This window comes from Lissotriton helveticus, chromosome 7 (genome assembly GCF_964261635.1).
Source record: "Lissotriton helveticus chromosome 7, aLisHel1.1, whole genome shotgun sequence".
Classification (NCBI taxonomy): Eukaryota; Metazoa; Chordata; class Amphibia; order Caudata; family Salamandridae; genus Lissotriton; species Lissotriton helveticus.
This window is the reverse complement of record NC_136068.1, coordinates 54,852,691-54,879,157: the sequence shown is the minus strand read 5'-3', so window position 1 is coordinate 54,879,157 and position 26,467 is coordinate 54,852,691. Positions and strand designations below refer to the sequence as shown.

Here is a 26,467-nt window from a genome sequence, read left to right as displayed (position 1 = left end):
CAGTTTCTATCTCTGCTGCCCCTATGTGTCATTGCTCCCAGTTTCTATCTCTGCTGCTCCTATGTGTCATTGCTGCCAGTTTCTATCTCTGCTGCCCCTATGTGTCATCGCTGCCAGTTTCTATCTCTGCTGCTCCTATGTGTCATCGCTGCCAGTTTCTATCGCTGCCGCTCCTATGTGTCATTGCTCCCAGTTTCTATCTCTGCTGCCCCTATGTGTCATCGCTCCCAGTTTCTTTCTCTGCCGCTCCTATGTGTCATTGCTCCCAGTTTCTATCTCTGCGGCTCCTATGTGTCATTGCTCCCAGTTTCTATCTCTGCTGCCGCTCCTATGTGTCATTGCTCCCAGTTTCTATCTCTGCCGCTCCTATGTGTCATTGCTGCCAGTTTCTATCTCTGCTGCTCCTCTGTGTCATCGCTGCCAGTTTCTATCTCTGCCGCTCCTATGTGTCATTGCTGCCAGTTTCTATCTCTGCCGCTCCTATGTGTCATTGCTCCCAGTTTCTATCTCTGCTGCTCCTATGTGTCATTGCTCCCAGTTTCTATCTCTGCTGCTCCTATGTGTCATCGCTGCCAGTTTCTATCTCTGCTGCCCCTATGTGTCATCGCTGCCAGTTTCTATCTCTGCAGCTCCTATGTGTCATTGCTCCCAGTTTCTATCTCTGATGCCCCTATGTGTCATCGCTGCCAGTTTCTATCTCTGCCGCTCCTCTGTGTCATCGCTCCCAGTTTCTATCTCTGCTGCTCCTATGTGTCATTGCTCCCAGTTTCTATCTCTGCTGCTCCTATGTGTCATCGCTGCCAGTTTCTATCTCTGCTGCTCCTATGTGTCATTGCTGCCAGTTTCTATCTCTGCTGCCCCTATGTGTCATCGCTGCCAGTTTCTATCTCTGCTGCTCGTATGAGTCATTGCTCCCAGTTTCTATCTCTGATGCCCCTATGTGTCATCGCTGCCAGTTTCTATCTCTGCCGCTCCTCTGTGTCATTGCTCCAAGTTTCTATCTCTGCCGCTCCTATGTGTCAATGCTGCCAGTTTCTATCTCTGCTGCCCCTATGTGTCATTGCTGCCAGTTTCTATCTCTGCTCCTATGTGTCATCGCTGCCAGTTTCTATCTCTGCTGCCCCTATGTGTCATTGCTCCCAGTTTCTATCTCTGCTGCCCCTAGATGTCATTGCTGCCAGTTTCTATCTCTGCTGCCCCTATGTGTCATTGCTGCCAGTTTCTATCTCTGCCGCTCCTGTGTGTCATCGCTGCCAGTTTCTATCTCTGCTGCCCCTATGTGTCATTGCTCCCAGTTTTTATCTCTGCTGCCCCTATGTGTCATCGCTGCCAGTTTCTGTCTCTGCTGCCCCTATGTCATTGCTGCCAGTTTCTATCCCTGCTGCCCCTATGTGACATCGCTGCCAGTTTCTATCTCTGCTGCCCCTATGTGTCATTGCTGCCAGTTTCTATCTTTGCCGCTCCTATGTGTCATTGCTCCCAGTTTCTATCTCTGCGGCCCCTATGTGTCATTGCTGCCAGTTTCTATCTCTGCCGCTCCTATGTGTCTTCGCTGCTAGTTTCTCTGCTGCCCCTATGTGTCATCGCTGCCAGTTTCTCTGCTGCCCCTATGTGTCATTGCTGCCAGTTTCTATCTCTGCCGCTCCTATGTGTTATTGCTCCCAGTTTCTATATCTGCTGCTCCTGTGTCATCGCTGCCAGTTTCTATCTCTGCCGCTCCTATGTGTCATCGCTGCCAGTTTCTATCTCTGCTGCCCCTATGTGTCATTGCTCCCAGTTTCTATCTCTGCTGCCCCTATGTGTCATCGCTGCCAGTTTCTATCTCTGCTGCCCCTATGTGTCATCGGTGCCAGTTTCTATCCCTGCTGCCCCTAAGTGTCATTGCTGCCAGTTTCTATCTCTGCCGCTCCTATGTGTCATTGCTGCCAGTTTCTATCTCTGCCGCTCCTATGTGTCATCGCTGCCAGTTTCTCTGCTGCCCCTATGTGTCATTGCTGCCAGTTTCTATCTCCGCTGCCCCTATGTGTCATCGCTGCCAGTTTCTATCTCTGCCGCTCCTATGTGTCATTGCTCCCAGTTTCTATCTCTGCCGCTCCTATGTGTCATCGCTGCCAGTTTCTATCTCTGCTGCTCCTATGTGTCATTGCTCCCAGTTTCTATCTCTGCTGCTCCTATGTGTCATTGCTGCCAGTTTCTATCTCTGCTGCCCCTATGTGTCATCGCTGCCAGTTTCTATCTCTGCCGTTCCTATGTGTCATTGCTCCCAGTTTCTATCTCTGCTGTCCCTATGTGTCATCACTGCCAGTTTCTATCTCTGCCGCTCCTATGTGTCATTGCTCCCAGTTTCTATCTCTGCTGCTCCTATGTGTCTTCGCTCCCAGTTTCTATCTCTGCCGCTCCTATGTGTCATCGCTGCCAGTTTCTCTGCTGCCCCTATGTGTCATTGCTCCCAGGTTCTATCTCTGCTGCTCCTATGTGTCATTGCTCCCAGTTTATATCTCGGCTGCCCCTATGTGTCATTGCTCCCAGTTTCTATCTCTGCTGCTCCTATGTGTCTTCGCTCCCAGTTTCTATCTCTGCTGCCCCTATGTGTCATTGCTCCCAGTTTCTATCTCTGCTGCTCCTATATGTCATTGCTCCCAGTTTCTATCTCTGCTGCCCCTATGTGTCATTGCTCCCAGTTTCTATCTCTGCTGCTCCTGTGTCATTGCTCCCAGTTTCTATCTCTGCCGCTCCTACGTGTTATCGCTGCCAGTTTCTCTGCTGCCCCTATGTGTCATTGCTCCCAGGTTCTATCTCTGCTGCTCCTATGTGTCATTGCTCCCAGTTTATATCTCTGCTGCCCCTATGTGTCATTGCTCCCAGTTTCTATCTCTGCTGCTCCTATGTGTCTTCACTCCCAGTTTCTATCTCTGCTGCCCCTATGTGTCATAGCTCCCAGTTTCTCTGCTGCTCCTATGTGTCATTGCTCCCAGTTTCTATATCTGCTGCTCCAATGTGTCATCGCTGCCAGTTTCTATCTCTGCCGCTCCTATGTGTCATCGCTGCCAGTTTCTATCTCTGCTGCCCCTATGTGTCATTGCTCCCAGTTTCTATCTCTGCTGCCCCATGTGTCATCGCTGCCAGTTTCTATCTCTGCTGCCCCTATGTGTCATCGGTGCCAGTTTCTATCCCTGCTGCCCCTATGTGTCATAGCTGCCAGTTTCTATCTCTGCCGCTCCTATGTGTCATTGCTCCCAGTTTCTATCTCTGCTGCCCCTATGCATTGCTGCCAGTTTCTATCTCTGCCGCTCCTATGTGTCCTCGCTGCCAGTTTCTCTGCTGCCCCTATGTGTCATTGCTGCCAGTTTCAATCTCCGCTGCCCCTATGTGTCATCGCTGCCATTTTCTATCTCTGCCGCTCCTATGTGTCATTGCTGCCAGTTTCTATCTCTGCTGCCCCTATGTGTCATTGTTCCCAGTTTCTATCTCTGCTGCTCCTGTGTCATTGCTCCCAGTTTCTATCTCTGCTGCCCCTATGTGTCATCGCTGCCAGTTTCTATCTCTGCTGCCCCTTTGTGTCTTCGCTCCCAATTTCTATCTCTGCTGCCCCTATGTGTCATCGGTGCCAGTTTCTATCCCTGCTGCCCCTATGTGTCATCGCTGCCAGTTTCTATCTCTGCCTCTCCTATGTGTCATCGCTGCCAGTTTCTCTGCTGCCCCTATGTGTCATTGCTCCCAGTTTCTCTCTCTGCTGCCCCTATGTGTCATTGCTCCCAGTTTCTATCTCTGCTGCTCCTGTGTCATTGCTCCCAGTTTCTATCTCTGCCGCTCCTATGTGTCATCGCTGCCAGTTTCTCTGCTGCCCCTATGTGTCATTGCTCCCAGTTTCTATCTCTGCTGCTCCTATATGTCATTGCTCCCAGTTTCTATCTCTGCTGCCCCTATGTGTCATTGCTCCCAGTTTCTATCTCTGCTGCTCCTGTGTCATTGCTCCCAGTTTCTATCTCTGCCGCTCCTACGTGTTATCGCTGCCAGTTTCTCTGCTGCCCCTATGTGTCATTGCTCCCAGGTTCTATCTCTGCTGCTCCTATGTGTCATTGCTCCCAGTTTATATCTCTGCTGCCCCTATGTGTCATTGCTCCCAGTTTCTATCTCTGCTGCTCCTATGTGTCTTCACTCCCAGTTTCCATCTCTGCTGCCCCTATGTGTCATTGCTCCCAGTTTCTCTGCTGCTCCTACGTGTCATTGCTCCCAGTTTCTATATCTGCTGCTCCAATGTGTCATCGCTGCCAGTTTCTATCTCTGCCGCTCCTATGTGTCATCGCTGCCAGTTTCTATCTCTGCTGCCCCTATGTGTCATTGCTCCCAGTTTCTATCTCTGCTGCCCCATGTGTCATCGCTGCCAGTTTCTATCTCTGCTGCCCCTATGTGTCATCGGTGCCAGTTTCTATCCCTGCTGCCCCTATGTGTCATTGCTGCCAGTTTCTATCTCTGCCGCTCCTATGTGTCATTGCTCCCAGTTTCTATCTCTGCTGCCCCTATGCATTGCTGCCAGTTTCTATCTCTGCCGCTCCTATGTGTCCTCGCTGCCAGTTTCTCTGCTGCCCCTATGTGTCATTGCTGCCAGTTTCTATCTCCGCTGCCCCTATGTGTCATCGCTGCCATTTTCTATCTCTGCCGCTCCTATGTGTCATTGCTCCCAGTTTCTATCTCTGCCGCTCCTATGTGTCATCGCTGCCAGTTTCTATCTCTGCTGCCCCTATGTGCCATCGCTGCCAGTTTCTATCTCTGCCGCTCCTATGTGTCATTGCTGCCAGTTTCTATCTCTGCTGCTCCTATGTGTCTTCGCTCCCAGTTTCTATCTCTGCCGCTCCTATGTGTCATTGCTCCCAGTTTCTATCTCTGCTGCTCCTATGTGTCTTCGCTCCTAGTTTCTCTCTCTGCCACTCCTATGTGTCATTGCTCCCAGTTTCTATCTCTGCTGCTCCTATGTGTCATTGCTCCCAGTTTCTATCTCTGCTGCCCCTATGTGTCATTGCTCCCAGTTTCTATCTCTGCTGCTCCTATATGTCATTGTTCCCAGTTTCTATCTCTGCTGCCCCTATGTGTCATTGCTCCCAGTTTCTATCTCTGCTGCTCCTGTGTCATTGCTCCCCGTTTCTATCTCTGCCGCTCCTATGTGTCATCGCTGCCAGTTTCTCTGCTGCCCCTATGTGTCATTGCTCCCAGGTTCTATCTCTGCTGCTCCTATGTGTCATTGCTCCCAGTTTATATCTCTGCTGCCCCTATGTGTCATTGCTCCCAGTTTCTATCTCTGCTGCCCCTATGTGTCATTGCTCCCAGGTTCTATCTCTGCTGCTCCTATGTGTCATTGCTCCCAGTTTATATCTCTGCTGCCCCTATGTGTCATCGCTGCCAGTTTCTATCTCTGCCGCTCCTATGTGTCATCGCTGCCAGTTTCTATCTCTGCTGCCTCTTTGTGTCTTCGCTCCCAGTTTCTATCTCTGCTGCCCCTATGTGTCATCGCTGCCAGTTTCTATCTCTGCTGCCCCTATGTGTCATTGTTCCCAGTTTCTATCTCTGCTGCTCCTGTGTCATTGCTCCCAGTTTCTATCTCTGCTGCCCCTATGTGTCATCGCTGCCAGTTTCTATCTCTGCTGCCCCTTTGTGTCTTCGCTCCCAATTTCTATCTCTGCTGCCCCTATGTGTCATCGGTGCCAGTTTCTATCCCTGCTGCCCCTATGTGTCATCGCTGCCAGTTTCTATCTCTGCCTCTCCTATGTGTCATCGCTGCCAGTTTCTCTGCTGCCCCTATGTGTCATTGCTCCCAGTTTCTCTCTCTGCTGCCCCTATGTGTCATTGCTCCCAGTTTCTATCTCTGCTGCTCCTGTGTCATTGCTCCCAGTTTCTATCTCTGCCGCTCCTATGTGTCATCGCTGCCAGTTTCTCTGCTGCCCCTATGTGTCATTGCTCCCAGGTTCTATCTCTGCTGCTCCTATGTGTCATTGCTCCCAGTTTATATCTCTGCTGCCCCTATGTGCCATTGCTCCCAGTTTCTATCTCTGCTGCTCCTATGTGTCTTCGCTCCCAGTTTCTATCTCTGCTGCCCCTATGTGTCATTGCTCCCAGTTTCTATCTCTGTGCTCCTATATGTCATTGCTCCCAGTTTCTATCTCTGCTGCCAATATGTGTCATTGCTCCCAGTTTCTATCTCTGCTGCTCCTGTGTCATTGCTCCCAGTTTCTATCTCTGCCGCTCCTACGTGTCATCCCTGCCAGTTTCTCTGCTGCCCCTATGTGGCATTGCTCCCAGGTTCTATTTCTGCTGCTCCTATGTGTCATTGCTCCCAGTTTATATCTCTGTTGCCCCTATGTGTCATTGCTCCCAGTTTCTATCTCTGCTGCTCCTATGTGTCTTCGCTCCCAGTTTCTATCTCTGCTGCCCCTATGTGTCATTGCTCCCAGTTTCTCTGCTGCTCCTATGTGTCCTTGCTCCCAGTTTCTATATCTGCTGCTCCTATGTGTCATCGCTGCCAGTTTCTATCTCTGTCGCTCCTATGTGTCATCGCTGCCAGTTTCTATCTCTGCTGCCCCTATGTGTCATTGCTCCCAGTTTCTATCTCTGCTGCCCCTATGTGTCATCGCTGCCAGTTTCTATCTCTGCTGCCCCTATGTGTCATCGGTGCCAGTTTCTAACCCTGCTGCCCCTATATGTCATTGCTGCCAGTTTCTATCTCTGCCGCTCCTATGTGTCATTGCTCCCAGTTTCTATCTCTGCTGCCCCTATGTGTCATTGCTGCCAGTTTCTATCTCTGCCGCTCCTATGTGTCATTGCTCCCAGTTTCTATCTCTGCTGCTCCTATGTGTCTTCGCTCCCAGTTTCTCTCTCTGCCACTCCTATGTGTCATTGCTCCCAGTTTCTATCTCTGCTGCTCCTATGTGTCATTGTTCCCAGTTTCTATCTCTGCTGCCCCTATGTGTCATTGCTCCCAGTTTCTATCTCTGCTGCTCCTATATGTCATTGCTCCCAGTTTCTATCTCTGCTGCCTCTATGTGTCATTGCTCCCAGTTTCTATCTCTGCTGCTCCTGTGTCATTGCTCCCAGTTTCTATCTCTGCCGCTCCTATGTGTCATCGCTGCCAGTTTCTCTGCTGCCCCTATGTGTCATTGCTCCCAGGTTCTATCTCTGCTGCTCCTATGTGTCATTGCTCCCAGTTTATATCTCTGCTGCCCCTATGTGTCATTGCTCCCAGTTTCTATCTCTGCTGCCCCTATGTGTTATTGCTCCCAGGTTCTATCTCTGCTGCTCCTATCTGTCATTGCTCCCAGTTTATATCTCTGCTGCCCCTATGTGTCATTGCTCCCAGTTTCTATCTCTGCTGCTCCTGTGTCATTGCTCCCAGTTTCTATCTCTGCTGCCCCTATGTGTCATCGCTGCCAGTTTCTATCTCTGCTGCCCCTATGTGTCATCGCTGCCACTTTCTATCTCTGCTGGCCCTATGTGTCATCGCTGCCAGTTTCTATCTCTGCTGCTCCTATGTGTCATCGCTGCCAGTTTCTATCTCTGCCTCTCCTATGTGTCATCGCTGCCAGTTTCTCTGCTGCCCCTATGTGTCATCGCTGCCAGTTTCTATCTCTGCCGCCCCTATGTGTCATTGCTCCCAGTTTCTATCTCTGCCGCTCCTGTGTCATCGCTGCCAGTTTCTCTGCTGCCCCTATGTGTCATTGCTCCCAGTTTCTATCTCTGCTGCTCCTATGTGTCATTGCTCCCAGTTTATATCTCAGCTGCCCCTATGTGTCATTGCTCCCAGTTTCTATCTCTGCCGCTCCTGTGTCATCGCTGCCAGTTTCTCTGCTGCCCCTATGTGTCATTGCTCCCAGTTTCTATCTCTGCTGCCCCTATGTGTCATCGCTGACACTTACCTCAGCTCCTTTCACGTTTTTTTGCTCAGTCTCTCACTGCTTTTCTTACTTGGCCTCTCTCTTCCAGTTTTTAACTCACATTCAACATATTCCTTTAACTTATTTCTGCTTCACCCTCATCTTTTCGTCTTTCTCTACTCGTCTGAAATAAGGCCTGTATGATGTCTCCCCACCACTTGCGCCCTCCTTCCGCTCCTGTGATGCCCAGAAGAAAGGCGTTGTTCCTTCATCAGCAAGTCCTCATCCTTCAATACCTACCTCACCTCTATATGTATGTTAAATCTCTTTTCAGCCTTCTTGGTGCATTCCTTGGGTTCTGTCTCCACCTTGAGGGCAAAGGCGTATTTGCTCTTTGGTGCAGGAATGTTGTACTTCAGAACCGCCTGTGGGGGAAATAAATACAGGTTTTTCTCTACAATCATTTATCTGGTGTACTAAACTGATTCCTGCTACTCTGAGACTAATGGAGATGCTGATTTAGACTCAGGAGCCAGCTTCCTGCCATGAGTGTGTGTTCATGTGGGTCCTTGTGATCTGCAGCACGAGCACTGCTAGATGACCACCAGGGAAGTCAGGTGCTTGGAGTAGGGTCCCAACCTTACTCCACTTCATTGTGGACACAGCATCCAGTCCTGGACTGTTATCTGCATGCCTAGTGCATTCTGGGTGTCGTAGTCTAGGTTAGTTTGCCTTGAACTGGGTAGACGTCCACGCTTGACAGCAGTTAGTTGCCCATGGAAAGTTTAGGACTTACCACACTGTCACAGATGACATGGGTGAAGTTGTGAGACAATTTGGAGTCCTGGAAAGAAATGACCAATGTTCCACCAGGAAGGAAGAAGGCTGTAAGGGGTGATGAGGTCATGGGGTCTTATGCACCCGACAGTGGTGCTGTTATCTGATTGTCTGACCCCACGTGCATAAGAATGTAACAGTAGAAGTGTGTAGGAGTTGAAACAAGGTCTGTGATAGGACACAGGCCTTACAGTAAAGGTGACACTGGTTATTTGCAGGGCAAATAAAGTGCTGTATGGAAACCTATGGTAGAAAAATTATAAAGGTACATGTATTCCTGCGACAGACGCTGTATTCTGGGGACATCTCCCTCTGAGGTCACGGCATATGGTTAGGGTTTACTGTCCTAAATACATCAACAATTGCCCCATAATCGCACCACTAATACATTCAATGTATACCTACTCCCTCTGCACCGAGCAGAGACATGAGGGGATATTATCAAGGCGGGCGAAATGAAATTATCGCCGCTTTAGCAGCCGTTATCGGCCTCTAAGCGGCGATAATTTCATCGCCCTATTAGCAAGCTGTCGCTAACATCAGTTAGCAACAGCTTTTAGGTGATAGCGAGCGGTTTGGGGCCCGCTTTGCATGTCTGCGATATTTATCGCTAACGACATGCAAAGTGGGCGTGCCCAAGCTGTTAGTGACTGAAAGCAGTCGCTAACGTCGCTATCGCCTATTATCAACGCAGGCGTAGCGATGGAAATATTCACGCTAAGCGCGAATATCTCCAAAAGCTAACGCCTGCTCAGACCAGTTCTTAGCCATTATATCCAATGGGAGTTGGATATTATGGCTAAGACCCTATTGGCGTTAATGCCTGAATATCGCTGGTTTTCCAGCGATATTCACGCATTTCTCCGCTATCGCCGGTTATTTTATCGCTTTAGAGATAAACGTTGCTAATAGCACGTTATCTCTGCGATAATATCCGGTGATGCGCGGCGATAACAAAAAACTCGCTAAGCCCATTTAGCGATAAATATTGCTAGTTGTTGGTAAAATGCTCCATGGTCACCATAAGTGATCCCCAGTGAAGCGGGAAGCCATCCCATATTCCCCGAACTTCTATGCAAGGATTTTCTAAATCAGAGGGAAAATGACATTTTGCTGTTTGGGCGCTTCTCCTTCCCTAGCAACAGGGCCCTTTTTTGAGGCCAGTTGTTGCAATCTGTAGCTCTCCGAGGCAGCTATCTGCAGTAGGCTTCATGTAGTATCCGCGTTGACCTTCTGATGGATGACAGAGGGAGAAGGTCGCAGGTGACTTCACACGTCATCACTCACCTGGGTAGGTCGGAGGTGACTTCACACGTCATCACTCACCTGGGCAGGTCGCAGGTGACTTCACACGTCATCACTCACCTGGGCAGGTCGCAGGTGACTTCACACGTCATCACTCACCTGGGCAGGTCGCAAGTGACTTGACACGTCATCACTCACCTGGGTAGGTCGCAGGTGACTTCACACGTCATCACTCACCTGGACAGGTCGCAGGTGACTTGACACGTCATCACTCACCTGGGCAGGTCGCAGGTGACTTCACACGTCATCACTCACCTGGACAGGTCGCAGGTGACTTCACACGTCATCACTCACCTGAGCAGGTCGCAGGTGACTTCACACGTCATCACTCACCTGGGCAGGTCGCAGGTGACTTCACACGTCATCACTCACCTGGGCAGGTCGCAGGTGACTTCACACGTCATCACTCACCTGGACAGGTCGCAGGTGACTTCACACGTCATCACTCACCTGGGCAGGTCGCAAGTGACTTGACACGTCATCACTCACCTGGGTAGGTCGCAGGTGACTTCACACGTCATCACTCACCTGGACAGGTGGCAGGTGACTTCACACGTCATCACTCACCTGGGCATACACACAGCCACTCCCCGTTGCTGTCACAGTGTACTTCCCGGAGATGCTCGCAAGTGGCGCCCTCTGCCACAAAAAGCGATTTGACTTGTCCACGTGAACTTCATGTGGGGATCCTCCCTCTGACGTCACCTTCACCGTAACTTCCGCCCTCTCTGTGTACGTCAAGGTGGAGTACTTCGCGAGCGCCTGGAGACCCACCAGCGTGTCCTTGGGAAGGATTTAGAAGCATTTCAATACTTATTCATAAATCACAAACTCACTTCAAGTGTTATCTTTTCCACATTTAGATTCAATTGAACGTTTTCCTTTGTACGAGGCCTTCCAGACTTGGAAGTCATCGCTAACTAACTATTAATGTATGTTTTCATTCAGAAGCAACATTTCGAATAACAACAAATCCGAATGACCAAAAACTCTAAAATTTAAATGAGTATATTACACTATTTTGTTAAGCACGTATTTTCCAAAACTAAACATAACATAACAGGTGTATTTGTAAAGCGCACGATTACCCGAAGGTGTCCTGGCGCTGAATAACAGATGTTTATTGATACCCAACTCAATGGTACTCATTTTATCAACCTAAGATGGATGATAGGCTGAGTGGACCCGCTGGGATTTGAACCTGTGACAATGAGGTCGAACACAGGCCCCTGCAGTGGCTGCTTTAGTCCACTGAGCCACCAGACCCAAAACTAAAGCTCTAACTGCTAACATCTTTTCGCTGTCGAACTATTTGCCCCTTAAAGCATGCATCCACATTTTGTTCTTGGCCAAAGAGTTGCCATGCAAAGGTGAATGCTACTCATTTGTACATGGCCAGAGGTAATAAAGGGAGTTGTGAAGAAGCCTTTGCCACGTGCGTTGTTAGAGCAAGAGAGCTTGGGTGCAGGCCCTGCAGCCACACAGAGTGTTTGGAATAGTGGAATATAAAGCATGAGAGATTCATATAAAATGTCATCATAAAATACCAAGAATTTAACAACAAAACTTTGTTAAGGTTAAGATAAGGTTTTGTTTGCTCATAAAAATATTAACATGTGCATAAAAATCCTCAACATTTTCTGAAAAATCACAGTTTAAGTGAAGTTACGTATACTAGCAAAACCTTACAATCTATAAATGATCTCACCAGTGACATCATATATGACGTCCCCAGTGATCTCATCATGGCATCAAGGTACAGGCAGCTGTAGTGTGTGATGTGGAGTATGCACATGTGTTGCAGCAAACAAATGATGGAACGAATGCTGACAATGCAAACATTCTCCCCCGGTCCAAAGATCTGGGTTAAATCCATCGTTCTTTTGCCTACTACGTCACCCCAGTTTGCACCAAGCCATATGCAAATCAGTCTTGACCCTGTGCTTCATGGGAACAGTCCAGACCGTACTGCCAGGCCAGGTCCTTCCTGGAGAGCAAGGAATGGTGCCCAAAAAGGTGGGTCAGATTTAAAAAGGTCCGGAGGGGTGCCATGGGAGTATGTACATGTCAAACAAGCATGAACAAACCCTTTGTATGTCTAAGGCGGTAACATAACCCAACATTCTGTTCAAGGATGTACATAGGGTTGGGTGGCGGTCCTTCCCGGTTTGCAGGTTTGAGGTGAGTTGTGCATCACTCAAACCCCCAGAAGAGGACTCCAGATCTCTCTGTTCAGTCCTTCCAAAGACACTGATGGGGCAGAGTTTCACACCGCAGGGAGCTATGAAGACAGTCCTTAGAGCACGTGGTACAAACCTAAAAGGCTCAGATAGTGGCTTGGTCACTGAGAGTAAGACTTAGCTAAAAGAATAAAAGGAATAGGATGGAAATTATATATTACAGAGATTAGTTGAGGCATATTGGGTTGAAGGGGATCACGGAAATGTTAAGGATGGCTAGATCCCAACTGTGTGTGTGTGTATGTATGTTATACATCACAAACCTAGAAAACGGCAGCTGAGAACTGGCGTTGGCTGGCAAGGTAACAGCCACTATGACCAAGATGCAGCATTGCACATTTCTTTTTAATGGGAAAATTAGTAAATTGAAGTTATTTGTTCACAGAAAAATATCACACATTGGTGGGACTCTGAACAGACACAAGGTGAGCCAGATTCCCCTTTTGTGAGAAGGTCACAATGAAACCTGAAATGAAGGTTAATTCTGATATTATGGAACCAACAAGATAGCGCCTATAGTTGGAAACTATGAAGGTGACACATCACACCACTGGTAACTCAGGGCCAGATTCACGATGCACATGTGGCGGGATCTTCACACTGCAGTTTCTTATTGCAGAGATTCCACCACAAGTGCGGGGACACCACCACGACTGCGGAGTTGCCGCCATGAATGCAGAGCCTTCACCACGACTACGGAGCGTCCACCGCAAGTGCAGAGGGCGAGTGCGGGGACATCACCACGACTGCGGACTCGCCGCCACGAGTGTAGAGCCTTCACCACGACTACGGAGCGTCTGCCACAAGTGCGGAGGGCGAGTGCGGGGACACCACCATGACTGCAGACTCGCCGCCATGAGTGTAGAGCCTTCACCATGACTACGGAGCGTCCGCCACAAGTGCGGAGGGCGAGTGCGGGGACACCACCACGACTGCGGAGTCGCTGCCACGAATGCAGAGCCTTCACCACGACTACGGAGCGTCCGCCACAAGTGCGGAGGGCGAGTGCGGGGACACCACCACGACTGCGGAATCACTGCCATGAATGCAGAGCCTTCACCATGACTGCGGAGCATCCGTCACAAGTGCAGAGGGCGAGTGCGGGGACACCACGACGACTGCGGAGTCGCTGCCACGAGTGCAGAGCCTTCACCATGACTGCGGAGCGTCCGCCACAAGTGCAGAGGCTCTGTGTGAACCGGGCCCACAGATTGTAGATTCAGGACTGAGCTATAAGTGGAAATATTTGGATTAAGAGGTCGTTGAAAGGCGGGGCATCTGTGTTTTCAATTTTAGACCTTTTCTCTGCAGCACAGCAAGAGCACCTGCGCTCAGGAGCACACATGCACGGAGGATACTTACCAATAAAAAGATGCTATTTAATCTTTCTTTTGCTAGGCATTCTTTTGCAGCGTACTGCTTTCCTTAGCCAATGAGAAGCTGAGATACCCGTGGATCCGGAATGCTATTCTAATGCTCAAGAAAATGTGAAGGGACGTGAGGAGAGATTGCATATTTGGAAAGCAAACAAGATAATTTACAAAGCAAAAATATATTTAGAGCTCTAGTAGCACCTTGCACCATCACAGGGAGAGTGCTTCGAGGCAGGGGCGTAACACAGGCCCCCGCAACCCACGCGGTGCGGGGGGGGCCCCGCGCTCCTGGGGGGCCCGCCGGGCCCCCTGCGTTACGTCATCAATCATACAATACACTTCTGTGCCTCTGACTAAAATGTTGCGCAGCGCGGGCCCCGGGCCGGCAGGGGGCCCCTGCGACTTTTGAAATGGTGCGGTGCGGGCACGTGTTCATAAATTGTTGTAAAGTGTTGTACCTATCTTGTGTTCACCGGGCACATGTACGCTTGTCATACAGCACTTCCTCCATTCTAGTGTACGTGCAAACTCCTCTGCTCTCCTTGTGCTAAATATGGTTCGCCGTTTGTATGAGGACACACCTCTTACGAGTGCCCCATCAGTGTCCCTCTACAAGTGAAAACCCTTCTCGTGATAAAGTGCACCTCTGCACCAGCATGCTTGCAAAAAAAAGCACGGTATTGCTGCTAAATCCTCAGTGTGTTATAGCAGTGTGTGCTGCAACCGTGGCACCCTTCTTGGGATGGCTGACTTCCCTCGGTGTGATGTTAGTGTGCGCTGCTGCCCCATTATTGAATTGTATTGTAACTGCATTTATATTGCACTTGTTCTGGTTAGTGTTTAGGTGCCCACCTGTGATGTGAGGGCAATGTGTGCTGCTGTACCCTACATATGATAACAGTGTTGACGGTGTCTGCTGTACCCTTCATATGATGGCAGTGTATGACAATGTCTCTGCTGTACCCTCATGTGATGGCAGTGTGTACCCTTTGGTGGCAGTGTGTACCCTTCATATGATGGCAATACCTCTGTTGTAACCTTCATATGATGGCAGTGTGTACCCTTCATGTGATGGCAGTGTGTACCCTTCATATGATGGCAGTGCCTCTGCAACACCGTTCATATGATGGCAGTGTGTACCCTTTGGTGGCAGTGTGTACCCTTCATATGATGGCAGTGCCTCTGCTGTACCCTTCATATGTTGGCAGTGTGTACCCTTCATGTGATGGCAGTGTGTACCCTTCATATGATGGCAGTGCCTCTGCAACACCGTTCATATGATGGCAGTGTGTACCCTTTGGTGGCAGTGTGTATCCTTCATATGATGGCAGTGTGTACCCTTCATATGATGGCAATACCTCTGCTGTAACCTTCCTATGATGGCAGTGTGTACCCTTCATATGATGGCAGTGCCTCTACTACACCTTTCATATGATGGCAGTGTGTACCCTTTGGAGGCAGTGTGTACCCTTCATATGATGGCAGTGCCTCTGCTGTACCCTTCATATAATGGCAGTGTGTACCCTTCATATGATGGCAATACCTCTGCTGTAACCTTCATATGATGGCAGTGTGTACCCTTCATGTGATGGCAGTGTGTACCCTTCATATGATGGCAGTGCCTCTGCAACACCGTTCATATGATGGCAGTGTGTACCCTTTGGTGGCAGTGTGTACACTTCATATGATGGCAGTGCCTCTGCTGTACCCTTCATATGTTGGCAGTGTGTACCCTTCATGTGATGGCAGTGTGTACCCTTCATATGATGGCAGTGCCTCTGCAACACCGTTCATATGATGGCAGTGTGTACCCTTTGGTGGCAGTGTGTACACTTCATATGATGGCAGTGCCTCTGCTGTACCCTTCATATGTTGGCAGTGTGTACCCTTCATGTGATGGCAGTGTGTACCCTTCATATGATGGCAGTGCCTCTGCAACACCGTTCATATGATGGCAGTGTGTACCCTTTGGTGTCAGTGTGTACCCTTCATATGATGGCAGTGCCTCTGCTGTACCCTTCATATGTTGGCAGTGTGTACCCTTCATATGATGGCAGTGTGTACCCTTCATATGATGGCAATACCTCTGCTGTAACCTTCATATGATGGCAGTGTGTACCCTTCATATGATGGCAGTGCCTCTACTACACCTTTCATATGATGGCAGTGTGTACCCTTTGGTGGCAGTGTGTACCCTTCATATGATGGCAGTGCCTCTGCTGTACCCTTCATATAATGGCAGTGTGTACCCTTCATATGATGGCAGTGTGTACGTACCCTTCATATGATGGCAGTGTGTACCCTTCATATGATGGCAATACCTCTGCTGTAACCTTCATATGATGGCAGTGTGTACCCTTCATATGATGGCAATACCTCTGCTGTAACCTTCATATGATGGCAGTGTGTACCCTTCATATGATGGCAGTGCCTCTGCTACACCGTTCATATGATGGCAGTGTGTACCCTTTGGTGGCAGTGGCGGGGCGGGGGAGGGGCAGGGTAGGGGGTGCTAAAAACCGGAATATGGATAATTGGAGGTAAGTAAACAATTTAATTAATACAACGAATTTCGTGGCGCCCCCTGCATCCAGAAACTATGGCGAAGTCCTTGATGGGCCTCTTCTGTTTGCAACTCTGCAAACAAAGGCTTAGCTCATAATTAATATGAAAAGGTGGGCAAGTGAGTAGGTGGAGGGATGGGTGGGTGGCTGGATGGATTCGTGAAAAGGTGAATGGTTGAATGAAAGGTTGAATAGATGGATAATGAGAGAGGATGATGGATGGATGGATGAGTGAGTGGAAGGATGGATGAGAGAAAAGGTATATAGATGAATGTATGGGTGGAAGGGTAGATGGATGGGTAAAAGGGTGGATGGATGAGTGAAAGGATGGATGAGTGAAAGGGTGGATGATGAGCGAGTGGGTGGATGGATGAGTGAAATGATGGATTGATGAATTGATATGTGAAAGGGTGAATGAATGGATGGATGAGTGAAAGGGTGGATGTAAAGATGGATGAGTGATTGAAAGGGAGGGTAGATGGACAAAAGGATAGATAGATGAGTGAAAGAGTGAAAGGATAGATGGCTGAGCGAAAGGATGGATGAGTGATAGGGTCAATGGATAGATTCATGAGTGGATGAGTAGATGGATGGGTGGGTGGATGGGTGGAAGGAAGGATGGCTAAGTGAAAGGGTCGATGGAGAGAGAAAGGGAGGATGGATGGATGACTGAAGGGGTGAATTGGTGGAAGGATGAGAGACTGGGAGGATATATGAGTAAGTGAAAGGGATGGCTGGATGGGTGAAAAGGTAAATGGCTGGATAGATGAGTGGATGGATGGATGGGTGGAAGAGTAGATGGATGAGTGTAAAGATGGATAGGGTGAAAGGGTGGATGGATGGATAATGAATGGATGAGTGAAAGGGTTGATGGAGGGATGGATGAGTGAAATGATAGATGGAAGGATACATGATGGACAGGTTTGCAAATGGTTGAATATGTTTGGATATGGATGTGCTTACTTATATACTATTGCACGACCTCCTCTGATGTGTCTGTAAAACGTGCCTTTTGTCCCAAAGTTACGTTCCTGAATTTTGACCTCCTGTCCTGAATTTTGACCTATGGTAGGGCAAAGTGATAGGTGGTGGGCTGGGACACCGGGGGGCCCCCTCCATGTGCTTTGCAGGGGGGCCCCCTCAAGTTTCGTTACGCCACTGCTTCGAGGGGGCAGCCATGGCCCATGCAGGTAATAGCAGTGGGGCCGTGTGGAGAGGATTTCGACAGATGATGACGAGGAAAAATTAAATAAATAATTTATTTTCCCTCGTCATCATCCCTCAAAATCCCCCTCCATCTGGCCGCACCGTCTCACCGCTCTTACTTGCACGGGCCGCGGCTGCTGACAGATTTCTTGATGGAAAACAAAATTGTAAGTAGTATTTGTAATTTGTTAGTACTCATTTTTCTTACGTAGGCTAGCCTCTGTTTGAGGAACTCTATTTAGGTACAGCAGAAAGTGTGGCCTGCAGATCGCTTACAGCCCCAAAGGGGGGGAAGTAAAATGTTTTCTGCCAGATAAGTTTGCATATCTTGAGTTATTCAACAGCGAGCATCCTGAGGGCACAACAGGTATTTGCATCCGCTTCGTCCTCCCCATGGGACACTTCTTGATCACACATTTAGCACTTCTGCAATCTCAAGGGGCCATTTCCTCATTTGCATGGGGGCGTGGTGCCAAACAAATGATGCAACACCTATCACCTTCCCCCATCCCATATTGGAAAACAGACAATTGGAAGGTGCACTTATAGTTTGCCAGCGGCGGCCCGTGCAGGTAAGAGCGGTGGGGCCAGGTGGGGGAGGGTTTCGACCCACGATGACGAGGGAAAATTAAATAAATAACAGATTGTCAGACCTTAAAACACTAACAATAAAGAACCGCATGATTTATGTTGCAAAAAATAGTGTACTGTTTTTATCTGACTTGCAACTGATAAATTATAAAATAGTATTGTATTCTGTCTAAAAAGATACCATAGATTATCATAATATATATTGCACTGCCACTAATGTACCTGAGTGGATACAAATCCTCCCAGAGAGTTCTGCTGCTTCCCGAGCCACATTACAACCTTTGATGCCTTCTCCATGTTTTCTTTGGTCACCTCCTTGCCAGACAGTAGACCTAGGGTGACGTAGGCAGATATCTCGACGGCGGCAGGAGAAACCTTGCTCCATATATTCCAATCAGTAGTGGGCTTATCAGACGCCCAGTTCAGAGTCCCACCTGAGAAATAAAATTCCATATGTGAGCACGCTCTTAGGTTCTACATCACTGATGGAGGTAGGGCAGGGAACCCGTGGGATGCCCAAGGTGAGGTACTACTTCTGAGTAAATTATTCAAGCTTACTCGTTGGCCACTGTGGGGAGCATCACTAGGAAAAGGCTCCCAATTCTGCTACAGCATTCATAACACATGGTATGCTTATTTAAATCCCTTCACTCCATTGAACTGGCATATCCCTCCTTATGCCAGTTACCATGACTCTTGCTCCCTCAATAGCAGCACCGCATCCTCTTCTTTTCTGCTCCTATTGACCATTAGTCACAGATACAGTGTCTATTTTGGCTTTATTCTGAGGGCTGTGGGAATCTCAATTTGGATGCAAATGCACATCTATTTCTGAATCCTGACCTTTGCAGGCCTTACTGCAGATCCGCATTCTCCACTGAGCCGAAACGTATTGACTATAAAACCTTGTGGAATTTGTTTGAAGAAAAAAGGTTAGCTAAAGCCAAATATGCAGCAGTCGAATGTGCAAACTGAGCCTGCACATTACATCTCATTCCAACTCGTCGAGCTCAAACTGATGCATTTATACTACACTCTAATAGCGTCCCCTCCAAAAATAACAAGGATATCCCATAATGAGAACATGTTTAATCCCTGAACTATTCCTACTTATGTGAATATATTTTACAAGCTGGCCCAGGGAGTGGCCGGTGTGTAACGCCACTGTGTTCCGTTTTAATTGTGGAGATAGGGATGCAGTTGTGGTCTCAGTTTTAGTTTACTCACACAGCACCTTTCCCTGTTTTAAGCCAGTGGTTCATTGGGGTCAGTTTCAGGAGATAGTGGGGGTTGTTGGCTGGAATATTGAACAGGGAATATAATGATACCTTGATATCATAGTCAAAACAATGAGAACAACAATATCGAAAGCTAAGCGCATAGAGAACTATAGATTTACTATTCTTTACTCCACATCTACGTAGCTTGATAATATATATGTCATCAATGTACACAGATGTGCATTTAGGAATAGAAAACCTATGCATACCTACCACTCCATATGTTTGTCCTTGATACTAACGCTTAACAATATTCCCTCTTTGATATTCAGGGATACTATGGATGATAAGGTGAAGGAAATTTGTATTGATAATGGACCTTCAGGGCTGCAAAGGTAGGTTGTCACTGACACTATCAGCAATCCATACACTAATACAATTAGGATTGTGGGTCCACAATTCTATAGATAAGTCAACCAAGGATCGAATGCAAAAGGCCTGCTTATCCTGATAAAATGGAGGAGACCTGATAGCTGGACCTTGCTCCGGTGGCTTTCTTGCCTTCACAGGCGAGTGCCCATCATTTAGATTTTCCATCCCCAAAGTCAACTCCTAGAATGAACAGAGGTGGTTGTTGTGTTAGGGCAGCCTTTGAACATTGCTGTGAGCAGATGGTAAATACTGAGTGCAACTTGCTTGCTGGGCACCTCTAACTCAACCCTGCCAACCAACCACTGTACAGCTTTGTTAAAGTGGCTAGAAGCCAATTGTTCAACAACAACAAGTATATCTAAAGTCTACAAATGCGTCAGTAAGCATAATTAGTATGTCTCTCAAAGTTAACCACTAGTGAATCATCAAGAATTATTATACATTGTACACTTGAGAGGGGGGAACATCCCTTAAGGATAAGAACCCTCACTCACCCGAAGGTGACATGCTTCATCATTTGGGTCCTCCTAAGGAGGTGGTTAACTTTGAGAGACATACTAATTATGCTTACTGACGCATTTGTAGACTTTAGATATACTTGTTGTTGTTGAATATATACTAGGGAATGTATATCTAGGGTCTTTAAAATTTTCCCTATGGACCCCCAATCTACGGTAGTGTGTTAGAAGCAAATTGTTGCCAAATCAATATTTATCACAGAAATATTTACCAAGGATTTTTCAGCTTATGCCCAGACCTTTCCTTTATTGAAGAAGATTTAACAGATTGTCAGAATAGTCATCAACACCAGGTTTCCACAAAGGCTGGATGATCTGTAGCTACCTTATCAGGCCCAAACTTCCAGAGCTCTTTCAAACAATCTCAGTCTTCTGCAAGAGGTGCACAATCTGTCAATGGTGGAAGGGAACAAGTGTCTTTGTAACTACATAGTGGTCATCTTAACAAGAAAGAAGCTAGTGAGAGAAGGAAGGATCAGATCTGTCCAACTGCAGGCCTTTAGCAACGTGATCTCTGTTCTCCAAGTTGGGTGGTAGACTCACTTACTTGTACACCAGTTGGAAAGAGTAGATCACATCCTGACGTAATTCAGTCTGTTCAGCATTAAAAGGTAGAATTCCATTGTCAGCGATTTTAGCTGGTCTTATCTTGCCAGTTAGTTTGTTCACATAGAGGCCATAAACTGTATCAGAGAAAGGTGCAATATTTACTGGTTGATTTAAAGTATGCAGCTTCAGCACAAAAATGTCCTGTACTCACAATTTATAATGTTTACAAACAAATACAATCTTATTAGGTTGTCTCTGATTCGCCAAACTCTATATCAACCCTTTAGTGTTAGAAAGGGTGTTCAAACAGGTCCCTAAATTACTTTTTCTTTACAGTCTGTTCTTTGACAGAAATTGTTGTGGTCCAATGATCAAATTTAAAACACTGGTCTAACATTCTCATCAAGAGGCACTTCAGGATGGAGGAGAGTATTATCTCAGAGATTCTCTCTTCCAAGTAACTTTGGTGGTGATAGTGGACGTGAAAGATGATTATCTTTCAGTTTCCATTTCGCAACCCTACAGCCAATGTCTTCACATTATTAAAGGCCAAAGTGAATATCAGTTGAAGTCCTTCTCTTTGGATTACCTTTTGCCGTTTGGTGTTTAACCCCTCCCATGCTGATGACGAGCTGAGCTCGTCATTAGCCATGGTGCTCGTGTGCTGATGACGAGCTGAGCTCGTCATGGCCGTTGGTACGCTCAGACGCGGGGATAATTCCCCTGCTGTGCTAAGCGTTCTAAGGAACGGGCGTGGCCGTGACGAGCTCAGCTCATCATCAGCATACGAGCAGTGTGGCTGATGACGAGCTGAGCTCGTCATCAGCACCGGGGCGCTGTGCGCGCCCCCCGCACTCCAGCACAGTGGGGGAATACTGCAACTGGTACTGGCATTCTTCGGGCCAAGGGAAGTTCAAATGATCACCTACTTGGACCGCATCCTCCCCCTTTTCGCTCTCATCCATGATGTTCAGACCACAATGTCGGTGTTAAAAGAGATGCATTTTTGGTCAAACCAAAAAGTCAGTCCTGCAGCTAATGCAGGCAATGCACTTCCTGGCTTTTTTCCTCAGAGATTGATCGGCATTGGAAGGTTCAATTTTGCATCAATCAAGGACATTTTCTAAGGACATCTCAAGGATTAAAACCAGGAAACACCTCTTTTATCTGACATCCACATCTGTGTCACCTGGCAGAAGGGAGGAGTTGGTTTGTCTGCTCTGCCACTTGGCAGTAAGAATTTCAATATCCATTTTGGCAGTGTATGAGATATCATGTTAGCGTCAGATGGCTGAATTTCTTCTTGAGGAGCATAGTACAGGGAAGTAGTTACAAATGGGAAAGTGGTCGACAGAAGAAAGTCAATTGCATTTATCCTTTTTTGCAGGATTCTTCACAATAAAATATTTGGCATTTTTATCTTTAAAAATATAGCAATTCAAGTGGAATACCTACTGGTTCTCTTCAATGTGGGCCAGATTGCAAGAAAGGACTGAATAGGTTCTAGGTCATGAGAGCTCCCCCTCAACAACAGCCTTTCTGGGCCACTTTAAATTGATATGCTTGCCTTCCTTCTCTACCCGAAACTAACTGGTGTCATCAGTTAGAGGCCAGACTCTCACGCTCTGCTTTTCTGGATGCAGTCCTCCATCCTTGGATAGTAAGGATGTTGGGATATACCCTTCCCTCTTGTTCTCTGGACATTGGTCCTTGTTGGGAGAGATGAGACCTCTCTGTCAATGATTACTTACTTTTGGGAAATCCAGGTCTGTTTCCTTCAACCTCTGGTGCCATATGTAGATGTTTCCAGTGTGATCACACTATGCACAATGTTGTCCTTGACCCAGAGGGAGCCTACAGTATTCGACACCTTCTTATTTTAGTTCTTGCACACAAATCAGTGAAAAGCCTTTATTTAAGTAAAGGACCATCAAAGGTCCTTCACTTAAGCTGCCAGCAAGAAGAGCTGCTTTCCTAAGTGGTGCATGCTTTCAAATTAAATTTCTTTGTATGGGCAGTAGTTGGCCATGTGCTCCTAATAGAAGTAACGCACTTTTATATCAGGTTGTAGTGCAGGCAAGCAGCTACATCCCCAGCCCTCCTGTTTGTGCTCGAGAGAGTTGGAGGTGAGCGAAGGACAACTGAGGTGTTATCCAAAATGCGTGCACCACCTCCTTCTTTCCCATTGTCCCCAAAGGGCTCCGCTTCACAGTGGGGTCTGGAAGGAAGGAATTAAAATGTTCTGTATTAGTGCAGATACATCACTGTTGCTCTCTTGTGGCCCCAGCCTTTCAGTGCAAGGCACTATTGAGAATTGAGCGCTTAGAGAAGCCTGGGCACCTCCCTTGTTGTGGTATGAAGAAGTCCTCAGGTACATAACCATGTTGCTCACGCCCTTATCTTTTTTACCTCAGGTTCTCACAGAGGTTTAGGAATCCTGCAGTAAACAATAGTATGTTGCGTTATCTCACAGGTTTTGTACCTTCTCTTTTAGCACTCTCCATCAACTTCTCAAGGACGTTCTGCCAGAGTGTTGGCTCCTCGGCCAGCCTATAGACGTACAGCTGCAGGGCCTGGTTGTAGGTGCTGTCCAGGCTCTTGTTGGCATTCCTCAGGTACTCCAGGGCCTGCTTCACCATGTTTGCCTTGGAGAAGAAGAACAACAGCTAAACATGCGTTTGTTGAGTGGACTGTAACTGATAAATGTTCAAAAGGGCTTCAGAAGGAACATTAAAGGCCACATTTACAAGATCACAGATGCACCATTTGCAAGGAGCAAAGTGCTCGTTGCATGTGTGCAAACACAATTTCCAACCTGAGCAACGCTAGCAAATATAAGTGTCCATATCAATAACACTCTTTTCCAAATTGTAGAGTTTCGTTTCTTCTTTCATTATTCCAAATTCATGATTTCTTCATATTATGTCATATTCACAGTTCGATTCAGCCACAGGGTAACCAAATCATAGAGAGTTCCTCAGCAATTGAAAAGCCAAAAGATCTTGCCCTGCTTAACTTCTGAGATCAGACAAGATCAGGTGCTTTCAGGGTGGTATGGCCGTGTGCATCTGCGGTTACTAAGTCCACAGATTCTGTGTGTGGCAAATGCACATCCACTCCTTTGTTATGCATTGGATCCTGTGTGCCAGTAGGCATGGTGATGGGGGAGCACCATACCAGGATCTACTGAAAGCTTACTGACTTTTGTACAGTCCTTAGAGAGATATACATGCTAAGCCTGGCATTTACTTTTCAGTACACATGAAGTTCATGATTAACAGAGAAGGGGTCTGCATTACAGACAGACAGGATTCATCCTCTGACTCAGCCATTTCCATCAGACAGGGTTTTCGTGCATGCTTTGTTGATTGGGGGTGCACTGGTGCCTGTGCCTACTAGACCCACAGGTATGCTCCCCAGCAAAACATTTGTATAGAGGCAAGACGCATGTGCTCATCCTAATGTTAGCTATATGTTATTGACTGGGTGTGGTATAAACTCACATCCTTAGGCACACCCGCTTCGAGTAGAGCGGCAGTTGAGTAGGCAGTGAGGGATAGTTCATCATCCAGTGCACCCTGGACAAAGAGAAAAATATAAATACCAATATCAGCAACAGACGTTACAACACACACACAGAAACATACATGCCTACACACACACACAAGGGAAAAAGAGGGAAGGCTGGGTCCTGTCTCTGACCGGCTGGACCACTCTTATGGAATAAACAAACCAGATTGCCGGGCAGTGTTAGTTGGTTGACACAAGTACACACCTAGTATAATAAATTGCTAGGCTGACAAACCATCTGTGTTTAGTCACTTGTATTTTTATAAAGAAAGATTATGAAAAAATGTCTTGGCATCAAAAGGATTCACACCGCATCTACAGAGGTTCACAAGTACATTGGAAAAACCATAAACAATACATTAAATCAAAACATACACATATAACAATTGTGATAACATTAAATAAAGACAACTGTGGAATGCCTCAAAAAAATCCCTTTGTTGAGGCACCAATCCTGAATACAACTAAACAAGTGGACAGCTGAGATGACATACTAGCCTACTTGTTATAACCACCACTAGATACACATAAATTAATTCATCACATGGTGCACAACATAGGAAAACACAGAACTATGCAGCAATGTAGAGTTGTGTGTAAGTTATATTCCTATTGTGCCCTGACAGTTCAGTATCTGGGTGGAGCAGGACGCCGACGCGTTTCGAACCCGTTCAGTAGTTTTAAGGGTTCTCCTCAGGACAAGGATTGGGGAGGTCGTTGTCGCTTATGCTGGGAATATCAGGAAGCTACCTTGATGTTTACAGTGCGAGTGCACGGATAAGGGATGCTGATGTACCTAAGGTCGGGAAATGTGCCTTTGTGTGCAGATTTTTGATTCACAGCACCCTTGTGCACCATGTGATGAATTAATTTATGTGTATCTAGTGGTGGTTATAACAAGTAGGCTAGTTTGTCATCTCAGCTGTCCACTTGTTTAGTTGTATTCAGGATTGGTGCCTCAACAAAGGGATTTTTTTGAGGCATTCCACAGTTGTCTTTATTTAATGTTATCACAATTGTTATATGTGTATGTTTTGATTTAATGTATTGTTTATGGTTTTTCCAATGTACTTGTGAACCTCTGTAGATGCGGTGTGAATCCTTTTGATGCCAAGACATTTTTTCATAATCTTTCTTTATAAAAATACAAGTGACTAAACACAGATGGTTTGTCAGCCTAGCAATTTATTATACTAGGTGTGTACTTGTGTCAACCAACTAACACTGCCCGGCAATCTGGTTTGTTTACACACACACACATGCATATTCTCAGAAAAATCAAAGGTTAAAATGATGTTATAGTTAGCTATGGTAATATTATCTTATTGTCATCAATGATGTAATTTCAGATGTCATCATGATGCACAATGATACACTATTTAAACTCCTGATTGATCGATGATGTCATAGAACATGTGATGAGTGATGTAATATGTGGGGTAATAAGTAGTGCATGGCGAGAGCGTGAGTTATAGTAACTTCAGTTGACTATATTTGAAGACTTTTTTTTTGTTTAAAATACTACATTAAAACTGATAATTTTACCAAACTGTAATGTCATCTTAACCTTTGGTTTTTTTTAGTGAATGTATATGTTTTTTTAATGTAAAATATTACTACAATACCTAACTATAAGGTCACTTTAAGCTTTATTTTTTTCAAAGAATGTCTAGGTTAAAAAAAATGTAAAGTAATATCTTAATACAATACATAACTATGCCACCCACGAGCCACGTACGAGAGGTTGGCCAAAGGGTCTCACAGTCCGACTACGTGGCCAGTGTTCGGTCTCATCCTAATGAGGCAGTTGAGACCGCCGACCGGAGGTTGGTCGGTCCCATTTATAAGAATGGTGTCGAGTGGCCGCAAGTCCGCCCGTCATCATAATAGGCCCCAATGTTAGGAGTACAGGTTTTTGAGGCTACATTTCTGTTTGCTTAAGTCTATGCAAATGGAAGTTACACAGTGATACTGTATAAGGCTGAATATGTGTTCGTGCTTCAGTAAGTTTAATCAACTTTGTTTTTTATTGTATTCATCAATAGATGGGTGGTCGTGTAATACGGGAAACATCCTTTACAACGCAACTTTTACCACGCAGTGCCTTTACGACGCAACTTTTACAACGCAAACCATTACAACGCATTGCGCTGGGGGGCGCTCTAGGATAGGGAATACGTTTAATTTACTATCCAACACC

At 46.8% G+C, this 26,467-nt stretch overlaps 1 protein-coding gene across 1 annotated transcript in view; it reads right to left on the bottom strand.

Moving 5' to 3' along the window:
* LOC144768022 (alpha-2-macroglobulin-like protein 1) overlaps positions 1-26,467 on the bottom strand; it is a 409,313-nt gene that overhangs the window by 67,308 nt on the left and 315,538 nt on the right. Inside the window, exons 27-29 of the mRNA XM_078651420.1 lie at positions 24,201-24,275; positions 23,180-23,342; positions 18,201-18,412 (exon numbers count right to left, since the gene is read on the bottom strand). Coding sequence (XP_078507546.1) covers positions 18,201-18,412; positions 23,180-23,342; positions 24,201-24,275 — 450 coding nt within the window. The remainder of the gene's footprint in view (positions 1-18,200; positions 18,413-23,179; positions 23,343-24,200; positions 24,276-26,467) is intronic.